This window comes from Magallana gigas, chromosome 9, assembly GCF_963853765.1.
Source record: "Magallana gigas chromosome 9, xbMagGiga1.1, whole genome shotgun sequence".
Classification (NCBI taxonomy): domain Eukaryota; kingdom Metazoa; phylum Mollusca; class Bivalvia; order Ostreida; family Ostreidae; genus Magallana; species Magallana gigas.
The window spans coordinates 40,116,640-40,132,653 of NC_088861.1; the positions used below are offsets into that span (position 1 = coordinate 40,116,640).

The 16,014-nt window shown below is 32.6% G+C and overlaps 3 protein-coding genes across 3 annotated transcripts in view; 2 read left to right on the plus strand and 1 right to left on the minus strand.

The window, feature by feature from the left end:
- Window positions 1–6,533, plus strand: part of LOC117690807 (phenylalanine-4-hydroxylase-like) — a 46,035-nt gene extending 39,502 nt beyond the window's left edge. The window contains exons 5-13 of the mRNA XM_066072331.1: window positions 143–210; window positions 910–960; window positions 1,085–1,230; window positions 2,007–2,142; window positions 3,597–3,723; window positions 3,827–3,922; window positions 4,052–4,185; window positions 4,278–4,335; window positions 5,056–6,533. Of these exons, the coding sequence (XP_065928403.1) occupies window positions 143–210; window positions 910–960; window positions 1,085–1,230; window positions 2,007–2,142; window positions 3,597–3,723; window positions 3,827–3,922; window positions 4,052–4,185; window positions 4,278–4,335; window positions 5,056–5,073 (834 nt within the window). The 3' untranslated portion in view covers window positions 5,074–6,533. The remainder of the gene's footprint in view (window positions 1–142; window positions 211–909; window positions 961–1,084; window positions 1,231–2,006; window positions 2,143–3,596; window positions 3,724–3,826; window positions 3,923–4,051; window positions 4,186–4,277; window positions 4,336–5,055) is intronic.
- A 2,153-nt stretch (window positions 6,534–8,686) lies between these two features.
- Window positions 8,687–9,801, plus strand: LOC117690786 (P2X purinoceptor 7-like). The gene is made up of 3 exons (XM_034475466.2): window positions 8,687–8,932; window positions 9,030–9,085; window positions 9,216–9,801. The coding sequence occupies exons 1-3, from the start codon at window positions 8,696–8,698 to the stop codon at window positions 9,421–9,423; spliced, it is 501 nt and encodes a 166-aa protein (XP_034331357.2). The 5' UTR covers window positions 8,687–8,695; the 3' UTR covers window positions 9,424–9,801.
- Window positions 9,802–11,045: 1,244 nt separating this feature from the next.
- Window positions 11,046–14,740, minus strand: LOC117690788 (uncharacterized). Its single transcript, XM_034475467.2, has 9 exons — window positions 14,569–14,740; window positions 13,365–13,460; window positions 13,124–13,210; window positions 12,543–12,834; window positions 12,089–12,371; window positions 11,597–11,833; window positions 11,375–11,451; window positions 11,143–11,247; window positions 11,046–11,063 (listed from the first exon to the last, which is right to left on the minus strand). The coding sequence occupies exons 1-8, from the start codon at window positions 14,670–14,672 to the stop codon at window positions 11,155–11,157; spliced, it is 1,269 nt and encodes a 422-aa protein (XP_034331358.2). The 5' UTR covers window positions 14,673–14,740; the 3' UTR covers window positions 11,046–11,063; window positions 11,143–11,154.
- Window positions 14,741–16,014: the final 1,274 nt, after the last annotated feature.

The window sequence follows — 16,014 nt, forward strand, 5'->3', positions numbered from 1 at the left end:
GCTAGTTCAACTCTCATAATATTCTCTAAGATAATCAAAAGACATGCAGTACAATAAATAAATATCAAAATTGCTTTGAATACTTTGGACGTTTTGAACATGGGCCTTCTTTAATTATGACTTATATGGCTTATTTTGTTAGGGTTTCAAAGATGATGATTACAAAAAAAGAAGGGCGGAAGTTGCTGCCATGTCACGCAATTACAAACAGTAAGCTTTTTTTTGTAAATGAATATTTAAAAAAAAGGTTTACAGACAATAAAGCTTCATAACTCTGCTAACTTTTTTTTTTTTTTTTTTTTTTTTTTTCATTCTCATGTTTAACTTTATTAACATTTCAATATTTACTAAATCTGCACAATTCAGACTTCATTAAGTGTAATTGAAAGGTTCATAAAGACCATCTAAAAAAATCATAAAACTCGTTTAAACATTATTGATAGTTTTACATTCACTACAGTAAACGGCTACTTCGATGTTTTAATATTGAATCATTTATAGTTTTATTTATGTAATTGTTGTTTTATTTAGAAAATCAATACATAATCATTAAAATTGAACTAAAATATGTAAATGTTGCAAACTTTCTTTCATACTGTAAGGAGCTACATGTAACACAATTAAATTATCAATAGCTGAAACACAACTATTCTTATAGAAAAAAGCCAAAACCCAGAATCACTTCACACTAATAATAAAGCCGACAATGGAAAAAAATATTACTCCTGATGACGTCATGCGACAATCAAGAGATCCATTTGTGTCGTGTTATATAAACTAGATATAAATCATTAATTGCATCTATTAAAAAAAATCAATATTTTGAAAATTGTAGTTTACTGTTTTGATGGTTAATAATCGTTATATGTCAAAAATGCTTATTTTGCACTTTTGTTTGTTTTGTTATAGTGACCAGGAAATCCCAAGGGTGGATTATACAGACAAGGAAATCAACACATGGTAATGTTATACTTTTCTTTTCAAAAGGCAAAAGTGGTCAATACGGTGAATTATTAGATGTTTTATTTCAGTTTACATTATCAGTTTTTGGTTGAATTTAATAACAATCACATGCTGTATTTAGGCGAACCGTTTACAGTGCACTCGTCAAATTGTATCCTGATTATGCCTGTGAAAGATTTAACATCAACTTCGAACTGCTCCAAACCAAATGTGGTTACAGCCCCGACAACATTCCACAACTAGAGGACGTTTCGAAGTTTTTACAGAGTAAATTTATTCATATTTGTGTACAATTCCCATAAAGTTCCCATAAAAACCCATATAGGGTACAGTTTCTTGTTATCATTTTCTAGACGTTTTTGTCGCATAATGTCACTGTATAACTTTCAACACGTCGTGGCACATGCCAATATGTTTTATTATACTTTCATGTTAAATACTGAAATCTGATTGGTTTAGACGCAGTTAATAATCCGATCTATAACCCTAAGCAGTAGCAACGCACTTGGCAATGGGTAACACAATGAATTGTTACATGCGCATAAATCATGTGCCACGTCATTTCTATACAAAAGCAGTAAAAATTTCTCTAAAATTAAGATTCAGTATAATAAAATAAATAGTAGCTCTTTGCGAGGATAACAGTTGAAATGACACCGCTTCGCGTCGGTTGACAATGGTTTTCTCGGGGAGTCAATTTCAATTTTTACCCTCCCAAACATGCACTATTTATATAGTAATAACTGATACTTATAATGTTGTCAAATTTGTGCTCAAATAAAATGACAAAATCGTCATTTGTGCGATGCAACATAACTTGATACTTTTTATATCTAAAAAGTTAAACCGAAAATTCATTTTATACATGTACACCCAAGGAAAAAAATCTTAAAAGTCTCTTAATGATGATGTTAGTAGCATAATAATAATACGAAGAAATAAAGAAATTATTTTTTTTTAAATGGTTTAGTATGCAGGATGATGTTCTCTATATATCATACCTGCATTGAAGCTATGTTGACTTTTACACTGCCTATTTATAGATCGCACTGGATTCAGATTACGCCCTGCGCCAGGTTTAATTTCTCCTCGTGACTTCCTAGCAGCACTAGCTTTCCGCACGTTCTATTCTACACAGTACATACGTCATTATTCCAGACCAGAGTACACACCGGAACCGTGAGTTTGAAACACATACAAACACATATCTTTTTTTTAATTAAAAGAAACAGTTTATATCTTTATACACTATTTTATTTTTCATTGATAATTTGTTTTTCTATCGAGTAACACTATTAATGACATGGTTTGTAGTTGACCTAATAGGAAATAATGCGCGGTCAGTAAATTCCACGTAGGACGAGAATAGAGGAAGACCCATATAGATTTTAATAACCCTGAATAAACCTTATAAGGTCAACTACAAACCATGTGACGAGTATGCTTTACCGATTGCGTTTGTATTATTGACAACAAGTAAAAGAAACAACATAGTTTACATTCTACTGTGTTTTTCAACTAAACTATTTTTTATCTTTAAATGGATCTATATGCAACAGCCAACGCAATGCGTGTAAAAGTAGTTTCCAAACATTGTTTCTATGATTAAAAAAAAAATCCATATACGTTTTTAGAACATCATGGTTTACAATAATTCAACAATGAGGTTGATTCTTGTAAGAGCACAATTTCAAGAGTTATTTTTCATATATTACTGTGAAATCATTAGAACTCGTTATTGCTTAATTTTGGTGGTATTTATGGGTATTTCTCTCACATGAGTTAACGTCCTCTACGAAAACAGATTGTGTTTTTAAAATGTGTTTAAAATTAAAAATCGGCACATTTACGAAATAACCTCCCAATAAATATGCAAAAATCCCACAATCCACGAAAATTGGTCCCACGCAATCAAATGATTTAACAGTACATATATCATTTATTTAGATAACAGCTGTTCTTGTTTTTACTTATCTACTCCCTCTGTGAACTGCATTTAATAATTTTTTTTTAAAAACAAAATAATTGATTTGATCAAAACAGTGATGTAGATAAAGGCATACACGATTTATTTTGACATTTTTGTGTCAATACATGTAACTTCCGTAAAATGAGCAGACAAATCGTCATAATGCGCGTTTTTTCATTTGTCTGTTTATCTGACAGTAGTTTTTATCACGACAAGGTCAAAATTTAATCTCTTAGTGAAATGAAAATCAAGCGATTTTACAATTTTAATGTTACAAGTTTCAAATTGGGTAATATTAGTATATGTATGACGTCATTATGCCCACGGAGAGGTGTATTTCTTAATGCCTGTATATGAAATACACACTGCACATGGCTCCACATTGGTTAACAAATGGTTTCTTTAAAATTGGTTCTATATTCATTCGTCTCAAAATGATTATATTGTTGCATATGAAAAAATGTTTCTTAGTTTAATGCTGAATTTTCCCCCAACTTTTTGCACTGTACTATAAAAAGCTCTGCCATCTTAACACAGCATGTAAACGCTACAGTAGACTTTATGGTTTTTGCATTATATATATATATATATATATATATATATATATATATATATATATATATATATATATATATATAATATTTAAACTAATAATTAATTTCAGTGATGTTTGTCACGAGTTATTGGGTCACGTACCTCTTTTTGCTGACGAAGAATTTGCTCAGTTTGCCCAAGAAATAGGACTAGCGAGCCTTGGAGCCCCTCTTGAATACATCAAAGTTTTGTCTAGGGTATTGTACAAAAATATATGTTTAAACAAACACAAACGATAAAAAATATAAAGAAATATGCCAATGAATATCAAGGAAGGAAATTGAATTTTTTTCATTCTAGTTATATTGGTTCACTGTTGAAGTTGGTCTGTGGAAAGAAGCAGGGGAAACAAAAGTATACGGAGCCGCACTATTGTCTTCAGCTGAAGAATTGGAGGTAAAACAGTCTCGAATTTTATATTTTCAATTCTTATTTTAGTGTATTGTCCTTTTGTATTTCATTTCTCCGAACTTTAATGTCCCAGGATGATTTTTAATATAAGAAATATTTTGGGTTTTTTTGTAGTTTTGTCTAAGAAATGCTGAAAAGATAAAAACTCTCGACCCTGCAGAGGCGTGTAAAGAAAAAATTCAACCTTCAAAAATCCAGCCCTATTATTTTGTGGCAGAAAGTTTTGAAACCGTAAAGGAGATAATAAGGTTTAACATACTAATTAATGAAATCAAAAATTAAAAATATATATACATTTACAATTAAATTTGATGTAGTTATCGGTTATTTTCAATTACAGAGAGTTTGCAACAACCAATCCCCGTCCTTTCGATGTTAAATCAACCCAGAGTGTAGAGGTACAATGTATATCAAATTAAGACCTATGATTAAATATTCAACCTCACACACGCTATTTAAGAACACTTTCATGTCTATTTGTTTATCGATTTTCGAAAAAGTAAACGTTAAAGCGTGTGGTATGTTTTCACAAGACCATTTATATTACCTTTTATGAAATTTGATCTTTAGTTAATGCTTGCCAGGATGTTTGGTATGTTTACCGTATTACATTAAAAAACTATCAGAGGAAGCTTTACCATTCAGTTAACTGAAAGGTAAATAAAATGTCTGGAAAGCAGGGCTATGTCATTCCTTCACCTCTTAGTCATATTTCAGTCATCTTTCAGCTCATTGAATCGCAAAGCTTTATCCTGAAATAATAATGATGTATATGATGGCATGAGAACAAAATTCTTTAAATATTTATGAATGAATGAAAATAGAAGCGGCAAGTTGAAAAGTGAATGCCAAGTAGTAGGAAGTATCTTAACAAGCTCTCAGAATCAAATAATAATTAAGTCCATAAAATTATAGTCGAAAAAACAACGAAGGGTAATGATAATTTTACTCGAACTAACAAGTGTGTGTATACTTATTGGATATAGTTTCTGTATTGTTAAGATGTCTTATGAATATAGCAGATATGTCTCTACATAGTAATCTATTTTCTATCATAACCGTTAGCAGCTAATGTGTTTCAGTGTTAGTTTCAAGCCGTTCTACTATGTTTATTACAGGTTATTTATCAAAGATAATCGAAGATACTTTGTCAAGATAAAGAACAATTTATTTCTAGAGGAAATAATGATGACATGAAAAGTCAATCAATTTCTGTTTGTTTGTTTGTTTGTTTGCTAGTTTAAACAATTATAATTACCGTGCGATTTAAAGAACTAAATTGTGTTGAAATTGGTGTATCATGGGTTAAAGCATACAAGTATCATACACCATTTATTTACATCTGTATTTGTTAGTGAATCGTAAATTTTATAATGTACAAAGTCATTTGTTAAGGTCAAACATGACATATACTTTTATAAATATTCCTATGAACGTTGAAAAAGTACTAAAATTGTACTTGTTTACAACCTGGAGACGAATGTTAAAATCAAGAAAGCGCAAGTGAATAGAAACTTTGGAACTGTGCATTTGTTATAGTTATTTATTTATTTTTTTTTAATTTATACTGTGTGGTATCACTTTTAACTCATTTAGAATTTTACAAAATATATGTATTCTTTAAAATTAGGTTTGTTTTAATGCATTATTTCACGAGATGATACTTGTGAGTCCATTCTTTTTCGGGAATGGTGTGGTTGTCCCGAACGTTTTGCATTTTGTAAATATGGGGATTTTTTTGCAACGTATCAACGCATTTAACAGCTAATAACAATTGTTCTTTATAGGAACCTAATAATGTTTTAATGTAATTCCCAAACCACAACTAAATGCATTTAGTCATTAAACAGTAAACTATATTAAAAGTTGACGATTTATATATTAGTACATTAATGCAATATCAACATGCACTAATGCCACTACAATTCATTAACAGATGAAACAATAAATTACATGTTTTTATAAATCATTTTATTTTTTAAAATAAAAATAAATAAGTCTGGCATTTTGTAACTACATTTTACCCGTTAATTTATAACAACCAAAAGATCGCAATATTTGAAATTACTGCATCTATCACATCTTTGGTAAAAAAAAAGGTGCTGTCATTAAAATAAAAAAATGTTAACGTATAATAATTTTGGATACAAATCTAAGAATGTGTATGAAACACATTGCAAGAATTACATTGAAATTATATAGACAATAAACATTTCACAAACCAAACCAAAAACACATACACAGCAAAATAGGTTTGCATTGACAGGACTTAGTCCTATTTACTATGATGACAATAGTTACGGATACGACGATGAAGATGGCAATAATAGGAAAGACGATAACCTTGAAATAAAAAAACGACAAAACAAAAACATTCATTTATCTCCTAGCTTAAGATCGTTCAGCAATTGACGTAAGCTTTACATCATTTCATTGCGCAAAGGACTATGTACATGTATGATAGCAATCTCTTCTGGCTTAAAATTTAAATATTATTAATACTTGAACTAGTTTTCTTTATTATTGTGTTGTTGTTGTTTGTGGTGGTTTTGATTAATCTCCTTTAATTACGTTTTTGTACAGATATTCGAATAAAAAATGCAATTTACAACAATTGTCATTACTGTATTTGCCTCTGTTTTTTTTAACCATCATCATGCACATCACCAGCCCCGATTAGTTAAGAAACATGGTTTGTGTATCTCTCTCTCTCTCTCTCTCTCTCTCTCTCTCTCTCTATATATATATATATATGCATGCAGACCTCACATGCTTTTTCTGAGGTCGTTTAGTGTGTTTAGAAAGTCTGAGACACGTGAAGCGACGACATTCGTGGTAATTTGTCCGCAAAATGTTTGCATCTTAAAAAATCTTCAAAGAATCGGTAAAAAACTAATACTTATAACTAGGCACGATCTCGTTGCGAGCAACGAAGAGGTTTTCCGTCCGTTTTTTTGAATATGAAATGGCCTTGCTCTTGCTCTTCGTCAATGAAACATATCTGGAAATGGAGGCGGGATCTAAAATGGATAAAAAATATCTACCCCTTTGATGTTCCTTATTTGAGGGATTAGCTTGTTTTCCTACATTTCAGTTAAAAGGTATTTTTGTATACCGCTTAGAAGTGTTTAGAAATTGGTTAACGTTCTTAAGTTATCTGGGGAAGATCGTTTTGAGATCTGGTCAGAAAACTCCTTTTAGGGTCCAGATAACAAACAATATATGGTTGGGGATTGTTAATCACATTATTTTAAGCATCTTTTAATTTTGCTTTTCAGAATTTTCCTCCATTTCGAGATTTTGAGAATCAAAATTTCGGACTTCTAACCCCTAAAAATCCTTATTACGCAACGAAGGATTGAACAATTGCCATGTATAAATAAATTAAAGGGATAGTAGCTAAGATTTTGATATATTTTTCATACTGCTGAAAGTAACTAAAAACCAATATATATACCTCAAATACTCAAACAATGCATCACTGTGTTTATTAAAAGCCTCCTAATCATTAATTAATTGATCAAATTCGTCCGAACTCACCGTATTAATTATGCATCGGAAGTTTTCCGACGTCTACCGAAGCTGATTTTCACATACCCGGATGCAGCGTAATGGATGACGAGGTAAGCACATGACAATGATTTTATGTGAAAATAAAATTATTTATATTCAGTGGAAGGTGTATTGCAAGCCTATTCATTCTTTAAAGTATTATTTCATCCATTTCTATTAATAAACCGTAAAAATTAGTGAAATTTGTTTCCTTTCGATGTTGTGTACGTAGAAACATGAATGGGGTACCCCAAGGGGTATTATTACTTTTATTTCAATTACGTTATATAATATAAATCATCATCATAAATTGTGATCGTTTCATACTTACAAACTATATTATTATATACGGAAAAATAGGTTATGAAAATTTGATTAGCATCAGAATCGAGGTGTAGTGTCTCCATATCACCAGTTCACAACTGACGTTTTGACGTAATGTTTGTTATCACAGACTCCTGATTTTATTTTATTTTTATTTACCAACAAATCGCTCAATAAAACCAAAGATCGAAAAATTCTACCCCTTCTATTGATAAAGTATGATGAAAAAATCCTACTCCTAGTACTTTATATATACATTTATAAAGGGGTTGGATTTTTTGGGCCATATTGAATCACTTTTTATAAACAAAATTCATGTGCCTGTGTTATATGTTATAGAATTTACATATCAATAATAAATAAAAGATTTTACTCCTTATAAATATGCAATTCCATTTGACAATATTTTGAACATTTAAAAAAATATATTCTATATAAGAGGATAAGCTACGTACATATGTATATTAGGCTTACTTGTATATTATGATTACCTCCACCCTAGTGCCCTCCACTTACCATCCCATAGACAAATTTATACATACTCTAAATGCAACTTATACAGGTTTCAAGAAGTTCTATGTCTGATAGAGAGTCTTCCTCTAGCCCCGAGAGACCAAGCAGGGGCAGAGCCAGAGGGAGAGCCAGGGCTAGAGGTAGAGCAAGAGGGCAGGGTCCAGCTCGGAGACGGGGTGCTAGAGCTAGAGGAATATGCAGGGGGCCAAACAGACACGAGACGCTCAGACAGCGTGTAATAGACCGAAATCTTCAACTAAGGGTATACTATGATATCTTGTAACACTCTTCATTTTCTTGTATGTGTCGTATTTTCTTGTATAATTGATTTCGTATTTTCATTAAAATATTTAAAATCGTGTTGCCGAGATGACGGAGGATGCATTGAGAGAATTAGTGATGAGCGTCTGTGAGAGAGACCCATCACTAATTCTCGACATCGTCGATCGGGCATCTCAAGCTGAAGCCGCTCAAGGTGGATATCATCCACTGCCCGGAAGCAATTCCCCTAATTGGTGTGTGTGCAGAAAGTGTCGGGAGATGCCCACCGAGGAGGAGAGGGTGTGCTGCAGGCAAACACCTTCCAACTGCCTCTCTACTTTGCCAGTAAGTAGTTCTATATGACGCACATATAACTAATTTTAATATTAAAACATTTAATAGAAATGTATTATAATATTAATGTAAATACCTATAATTTCAGGACTTTGACCTGATAGTTCTAGACCCATTAGTTTTGATGGTAGCTCGTCGGTACAGGTAAGGAAGTTTTTTTAAAATATTATTCTAGATCAATTTGTATTGTTTACTCCCATGACTTTAATTTTTAATGTTGTGTTCGCCTTATCACTGAAATGTCATTTCAATTTATTTTCATCTCTTTAAACAGACAGGATGTCCTTGCTGCTGGTGAGGACGACGACTTTAACCGGAGCAATCGCCACGCAGGATACCGGCAGTTTATCCTCTGGCAGCATGGGCATTTGGGGGCAGGAAACCGCCGTGTCATTCCAAGCTGCTGCAAGTGGAGGATAAGAGATACTTATCCTGACAGTTTTGGACAATATAGGGGATTTGTGGGTGGCCGTCTGGGATAATATACATGTATATTAATAAACAGCACTAATGTTCAAATTTCAAGTTTCTTTTATGTTGAGCAAACACCTACATGTATATCATAAAAACTGTTCACATGGAACACATATCTAATTTAATTCAAAATTACATGCAAATGTAAAAGCAGAAAAATTGCTAGATCTCAAGCTGTTATTCTTTGAAAAAACTACATGTACACTTTATGTAAACGTGCATCTAGATAAAAAAATAAAGCACACTCATGAAATGGGAAAGTTCCACTTAAAATCACCTTCCCTTATGAAGAGCTTTGTGATCAAGAAGTATAGAAAACCTCTTAAAAATCCAATGATAAATAACATGACTATCAATTGAATATCAATTTAAGTACATGAAAGCACGCCTCATAACTAATCATAGACATGTAAAATGTATGTCTATCATAAAGATAACAGGAACAGAGTAGTCCACAATGAGTTCATTCTACCCAGTAATCAATAGTTTTGTCCATGTCAACACTTGTTCTTAATCGTGATCGCTGTTCATGAACAATCTGTTGAGAAGGTGGTGGGGGGATTGGTGCAAGGTGAGATGAAACTCTCCTGGGGTCATCCTGCTCTAGAACCATCTTCTGGTTCATACCAATGGCATCATCCAGGCGTTTAAGGATAATCTTCCGCATCATCTCAGGCACATATGAATACTGTTTTGGTTCTTTACATGTTGTGACTGACCATCTACTACTTTTCTTCTGAAAAACTCTCTGGTACCTTAAATAAGAGAGAATATTACTTAATGAATTTCTATTCAATACAATAAACAAATGATCCACTATGCAAAGCATACCTCCTCATTACATGAAATGGTTTTTAAATGCATTGTATTATACAAGCACATGAAGTTTCCTCTCCATTTTAAGTAAAATTTCCTTGAACAATGCAAGTTAAGTCAAGAGAACCCGTTCTTTAATTTGTTTGCCTACAAGTTTTTGTATTCTAAGTTCAAAGTAGTACTATGTTCCTTGCACTATGAGATAAAATGTCATCAAAATCAACATTTCCTTGCTTAAGTTGACAAAACTTGTTATAACCTGATAGATCCATCTTTGTTTGTCATAACTTCTCTATCAATGTGACCATTATGGTCCAATGCAGCCAAGAGATTTCGACATCGGTAAGCAGGTGGCGTGTATGAATGTCGCTTCGATGCGTACATCAAAATGAGGTTCTGGAAGTTTTCCAACTCTGCTGTACTTCTGAAGTAATAAAAGATTTTCAATTGTAAAAAATAATATTTTCTAAAATAAAACATTGTTGAAACTAGGGTTAGCATCATAAAAACTCCTCAATAATTGTTCTAGAATAACTTTAGAATGTATATCTATACAAAAATATATTTTTATTTGTGATACTGTTAGAAATACTTTAAACTAAGAATTGACAAATGATATGAACCTGCAGTTCAGATAATATGGGATGTTGTTCAATAATCTTTTGTCCAGAACAATACTCCTTAAGGAAACATGAGCTGGGGAATCTTTTTCTAGCCATCCCTTCTCTCTAGCAGATGTCAATGGACCATGTTCACACTTATTACTGGAACTGAATGGCAATATCCAACTGTGTACATTTACTACATGATGTAATACACCAATCCACATCCCCTGAAAAAAATTTACCATCTTAATTTGTCTTCTAACTTTAAATTACTAGAAAAGGGTTTTTATGACATTTTTAACTTACAACAAAGTCTTCTTATGTAGTACAAGTTTGTGCTGTATACCAGTAATGGTTAACCACATCTTTGGTCCAGTCCAGCAAACCTTTATTCTTCTTTTCTTGACCTGCCTTAGTAAACATGAAAGCATCGCAATGTCAATGAAATTGCTATAACTAATTCATGCAAAGTTCTTCACTGTAGTCTTCAGTGTTACGAATGGAACAGGCACATGCCAACACAGTATATCATGCTTACCTTGATGATTTTTTTCCCCAAGTTCTTGGTCCCATGCCAAACATCAAATGAATGCTTGATGTCTGGATAGTTTTTCTCTATTAAAAAATATCAGATTTCATTTATCATTGAAATTTTTAGTATGTAAAAACATGAAAAATATTCACCTGGCTATGTAACAAATACAAAGGTACATGTATATTACATGTACTAACAAAAAAACTTATTACAGTTTATACGCACTCATTAGTGATGAAATCTGCACATGTGCATCAGTCACAACTTCTATAATTTTCATCCCCTTCTCTATAAGAAACCCAAGTCCCTTTATAAAGCACGCCTTTTCCAAGTTTGTACTTTTCTTTTCTGTAAACCTTTTGTCTAAGGTGATGATGCATAGGATCTTTTTGGTAGTATACTCCATGAAGGTATAAGAGCAATACTGCGCGGAATGTCCCGGACTGTCCATTCTTCCATCCCCTTCAATTTTAAGAAAACATTATTGTTTAAGTTAGAACTACATCAATGTCTAATGTTATACCCTTACAGGTATTATATTTAGTTCTAACCAACAAAAGTCCAATAAAACAAATGTTGCAATCAACCAGCTAACAATCCAACACAAAAATTGTTGGACTGTTGCATCTTCACTATCCAATATTTGTCCAATCTCAATCTTGTCAGGACAGAAATACTGATAGTTTACAAATGCATAGAAGCAATATTTGTATTTACCAAGAACAACCAAATCAACTCCTCTGAACTCCTCCAGTACTGCATTTTGCTGGTTTATCCAGTGTTCATCGACAGATGGGACAACATACTGGCGCTGCATTTTATAGAAGGTGCTTTTGCTAAGAATAGGAAGATGTAAAAATTTAGCAAACATCGATATCTTTTGGAAATTACTTCCTGAGAGGACAGTGCTTGCAGTCAGCATCAAGTCACCAATGTGTACACCTCTATTCAAGATTGGCTGGGAGCACCATCTATAAAGCGTGTGACCATCTGGACAAATCTGATAAACAAAAATAGACAACTGTATTAAGTAAATAGCAAATACAAATGGGGATACTGAGATACAATATTTTATACACAAATACTAATCATGAAATCTTATATATCTCAGGACAAGAAGTGATGACTACAAAATGATGTGCAATTTTATATTTATGAATAAACACATTACCCATTTCAGGTAAAGGGCTGATGCAACAACTTCTTTCTTTATTTCTACTCCTAGTCCACAGCCTTTATGCGAACAAGTTTTCTGTATGTTTGCTGTAGCTAAATTCAGCAGCTGGTTGTAATATATCAAGAAAGGTTGATCATTCATAAAGCCTTGTATCTCTTCATTGGTTTTGATGCGATGACAACCAGGACTTTGACTAAAATCAACTTCTGTAGTCTCGATTTCCTCATCACTTATGCATTCGTCATCTTCATCATCATCAGTAGCAGCAGTGGTGTCAAGTCCTTCTCTATTTGATAAGAAAATGCATTGTTTTGAAATATAATTTGTATCTACAATTATTATATTTTACAAAACTATTTTGGCCCCTTATTGACCCTTCAACTCCCCCCCCCCCCCCCCCCACCTTGCCAAACACCTGTAAGCAGAGAAATCTTAGTTTACATCTCTTCACTACTTATAAACACCAGACCCTTATATAGCTAAATTGAAAATGAGAGTAATTTATTTTCTTTTTTGGCTACAAACTTTATGGGATTGTATCACCCACATATGGAGTAAAAATTCATATTATGTACCTTAGAGTGATGTTAATACTTGGTTCATAATCATCATCCTCTACATCATCATCTGTCATTTCCACCTCAGTCACATCAATGGTCAAACTATATTGGAATAAAACCAAATTACTAAAAATGTATTATTTTTATATGCATAGGCATTATAAGATATAGTTCTTTGAATTTCTGATATCAGATTAATTTATTATTTACTGTGTAAAAAAAAACCAAAAAAAAAAACAAAAACAATATGACTAACTCAAAAGGGTTTATGAAACTGTTTGACTCCTTCACAATGGGACATCGACAGCTTTTTTTCATTTCTTCTATTCCAGACATGTATACATCTGACTTACTGAAATATAGAAGGCATTCTTTTTTAATTACCACACAGCATAAAAAAGTCTGAATTCACAGTGACTTTTAAGGATTTCTCTGCTTGGTCAGTTGAAAAAACTATTATTTCCTATGTCGTTTGTAATGCGAGAAATGATTGGTTAACAAGCTAGGTGTAAATTTCCGAGCACCTGCTGAAGCCGCGGGTGTAAATAAAATGTGACGTCACAATGCAATTCTTGCTTTAATCAAGTGCACCTATTATAGATATTTGTGCAAAATAATGTAACATGCAATGATGTAAATGAATAAATAATTTGTCAAAATACCTAATATATCTTAACATTCTATTGGTAAGAATAAATGATTTTCAGCACAATTTCAATTAATATTAATTGATTTCCAAGTTGCAAAGCACTAGTAAAACTATATATAATTTCAAAATTTGTATAACAGGAAATAAATTCGTTATTCAGGTCCAATCAAGGGTGTACGGGGATTTACCCTTGGGTTGTATTCCATACACCCTTCGTCCTGCGAACACAAGCCAGGGTATATCCCCGTCCATTCTTGATAAGACCTGGATAACTTATAGTATCATTGTGTACTTTGACAAACGATACTGGCATATGACCAATTCTCACCAGGGACCAATCCGCCTTGCACATGCATTTTTACATCATTATTAACAGTCATAAAATTATATACAAAAATGAAGAAAAAATGCGCTTGCAAGAATTTGTGCACTGTATTATTATTTAGTATTCATTTCTTTTGCTCTTTATATTAATTTTTTTAGGGGTGGGTGGGGGTGGATCATGGATAAATAATGGTTCAATTGGAAAAACTTATATTTGAGAGGGAAAAGGACTGAAATCCTTATCCAGACTCTAGCTATCTGGCTGCAGAAATATTATATTACTTAGTTCATGCATTTATGGAATATCTGTAGTGAAAATGTTTTTATATATATATCGTCTGTTGTCTTCCACATAATGTAAGGCAAGACATCAGGTATTTTTACTATGTATGTTTTGTAGTTTCTCTGCTACACAACATATCAATGAGACATTGCATATCAAAATGTTTACATAAAAACTTTGAAAATTTGCAGAATAAATATATACTCAGTTATTTCCGCCTCTGAAGAAGTAATTCTTGACACATCACACTTGTATGGAAAAGACGATGGTCCTGGGGTAGAGGTAATAGGTGCACCCGCTGGACTCATGGGCTCGACTGTAGATCCTTTGGGAGAACCGAAGCAGTCTTTTCTATACAGGTCATACCTATATAATAAACATAAAGCATAAGTAGTGTGCAATATAAATCGATGACAAAACAACTGCGATATCGTTTTTCAAAGTCCAATTCAATTCTATCATTACAATGTTTTTTTCGGTATGACATCTACCCCTTGGGGTACCCCAAAACTAACATTATCGATAGAGATGCTTCGGAAAGGAATTAAGACATCATAGATTGCATGCATGTTTTTCTCTGCCTAGATTAAAATTTGTTAATGAAATAATCTGTATAATATCGTGAATTATCACACTTTACTCAAAATTTAATACTCACTTGTCCAGTAAAACTTTCGCGACATCTGCATGGCTCTCGAGCTTCAGAGTGTCTTTCAACCCCTTCCAACGTTCAAACTGGACGCCGATATTTACTCGCGCCTTATTATAAGACGCCCGAATGTTTTGCCGATTTCGTTTTCTGACTGAATCTGTGAGAACACGTTTTCGTCCGCGAGTTGACATACCCGTGTCGGCCATGTCTTCTGCTATATAAAGCAATCTACGCATGCGTTATTGAGGCTGTCGAATGAGTTCACAAAAGGTCATATGAATACGAACGGACTTTATTTCAATTTTTGTCTACCAGACAAAAATTCAAGTCACTTGCCTATACTGACCAAGTTCGTCAAAACTATCGATTGGGACATAACAGAAATTGTATTTTGTTACAAAATTTATCATTCTAAAGTATTATTTCGCTGAATAAAAACTTTTAAAAATATTCCAAAATCGTAGCTACTACCCGTTTAAGTTATGATGAATATAATTGTTTCTCTAACGTAATACAAAATATTTCAAAGTTAAAAGTTATCATTTACAGACTTTACAGTCCCCTCAGCCCCTAATTCGAAGGGCTAGCTCCTTTTTCTTCAGTTCAAACACATGTTGTTCAACAAGTGTTTAGAAATTCTGTACCGTTCTCAAGATATCTAGAGAAGGTCTTTTTAGGTACCGACCCTGTAACTCCTTGTTTTTCATAATTTTCCTCCATTTTAAGATAATGAGGATCAAAGTTTCGGAATTCTGGTCCCTTAAACTCCCTTAATACGTGAGACAGTAGTAAAATATTGCCGTGTTTAAGTAAACAATGTTATAATGCATATTATTGACTCTATAACGTATAACAAAATATTTCACAGTTAAAAGTTATCATCAAAGGACTTTAGAGCTCTCTCGGCCCCTAATTTGAAGGGTCGGTCCCTTATTCTTGATGTAAAATGAAAGTTCTTGACTTTATAAAGTTTATTTGTTTTTGATCATGTTATAACA

Bases quoted from the DNA above. Each gene is read 5' to 3' on its own strand.
- LOC117690786 (XM_034475466.2), top strand. From the start codon at position 8,696: ATGACGGAGGATGCATTGAGAGAATTAGTGATGAGCGTCTGTGAGAGA. The intron at 8,933-9,029 runs GTAAGTAGTTCT...CTATAATTTCAG, and splicing joins ACTGCCTCTCTACTTTGCCA to GACTTTGACCTGATAGTTCT. The intron at 9,086-9,215 runs GTAAGGAAGTTT...CTCTTTAAACAG, and splicing joins ATGGTAGCTCGTCGGTACAG to ACAGGATGTCCTTGCTGCTG.
- LOC117690788 (XM_034475467.2), bottom strand. From the start codon at position 14,672: ATGAGTCCAGCGGGTGCACCTATTACCTCTACCCCAGGACCATCGTCT. The intron at 12,835-13,123 runs GTACATAATATG...CTTATCAAATAG, and splicing joins AGTATTAACATCACTCTAAG to AGAAGGACTTGACACCACTG. The intron at 12,372-12,542 runs GTAATGTGTTTA...TTTGTTTATCAG, and splicing joins CAGCCCTTTACCTGAAATGG to ATTTGTCCAGATGGTCACAC.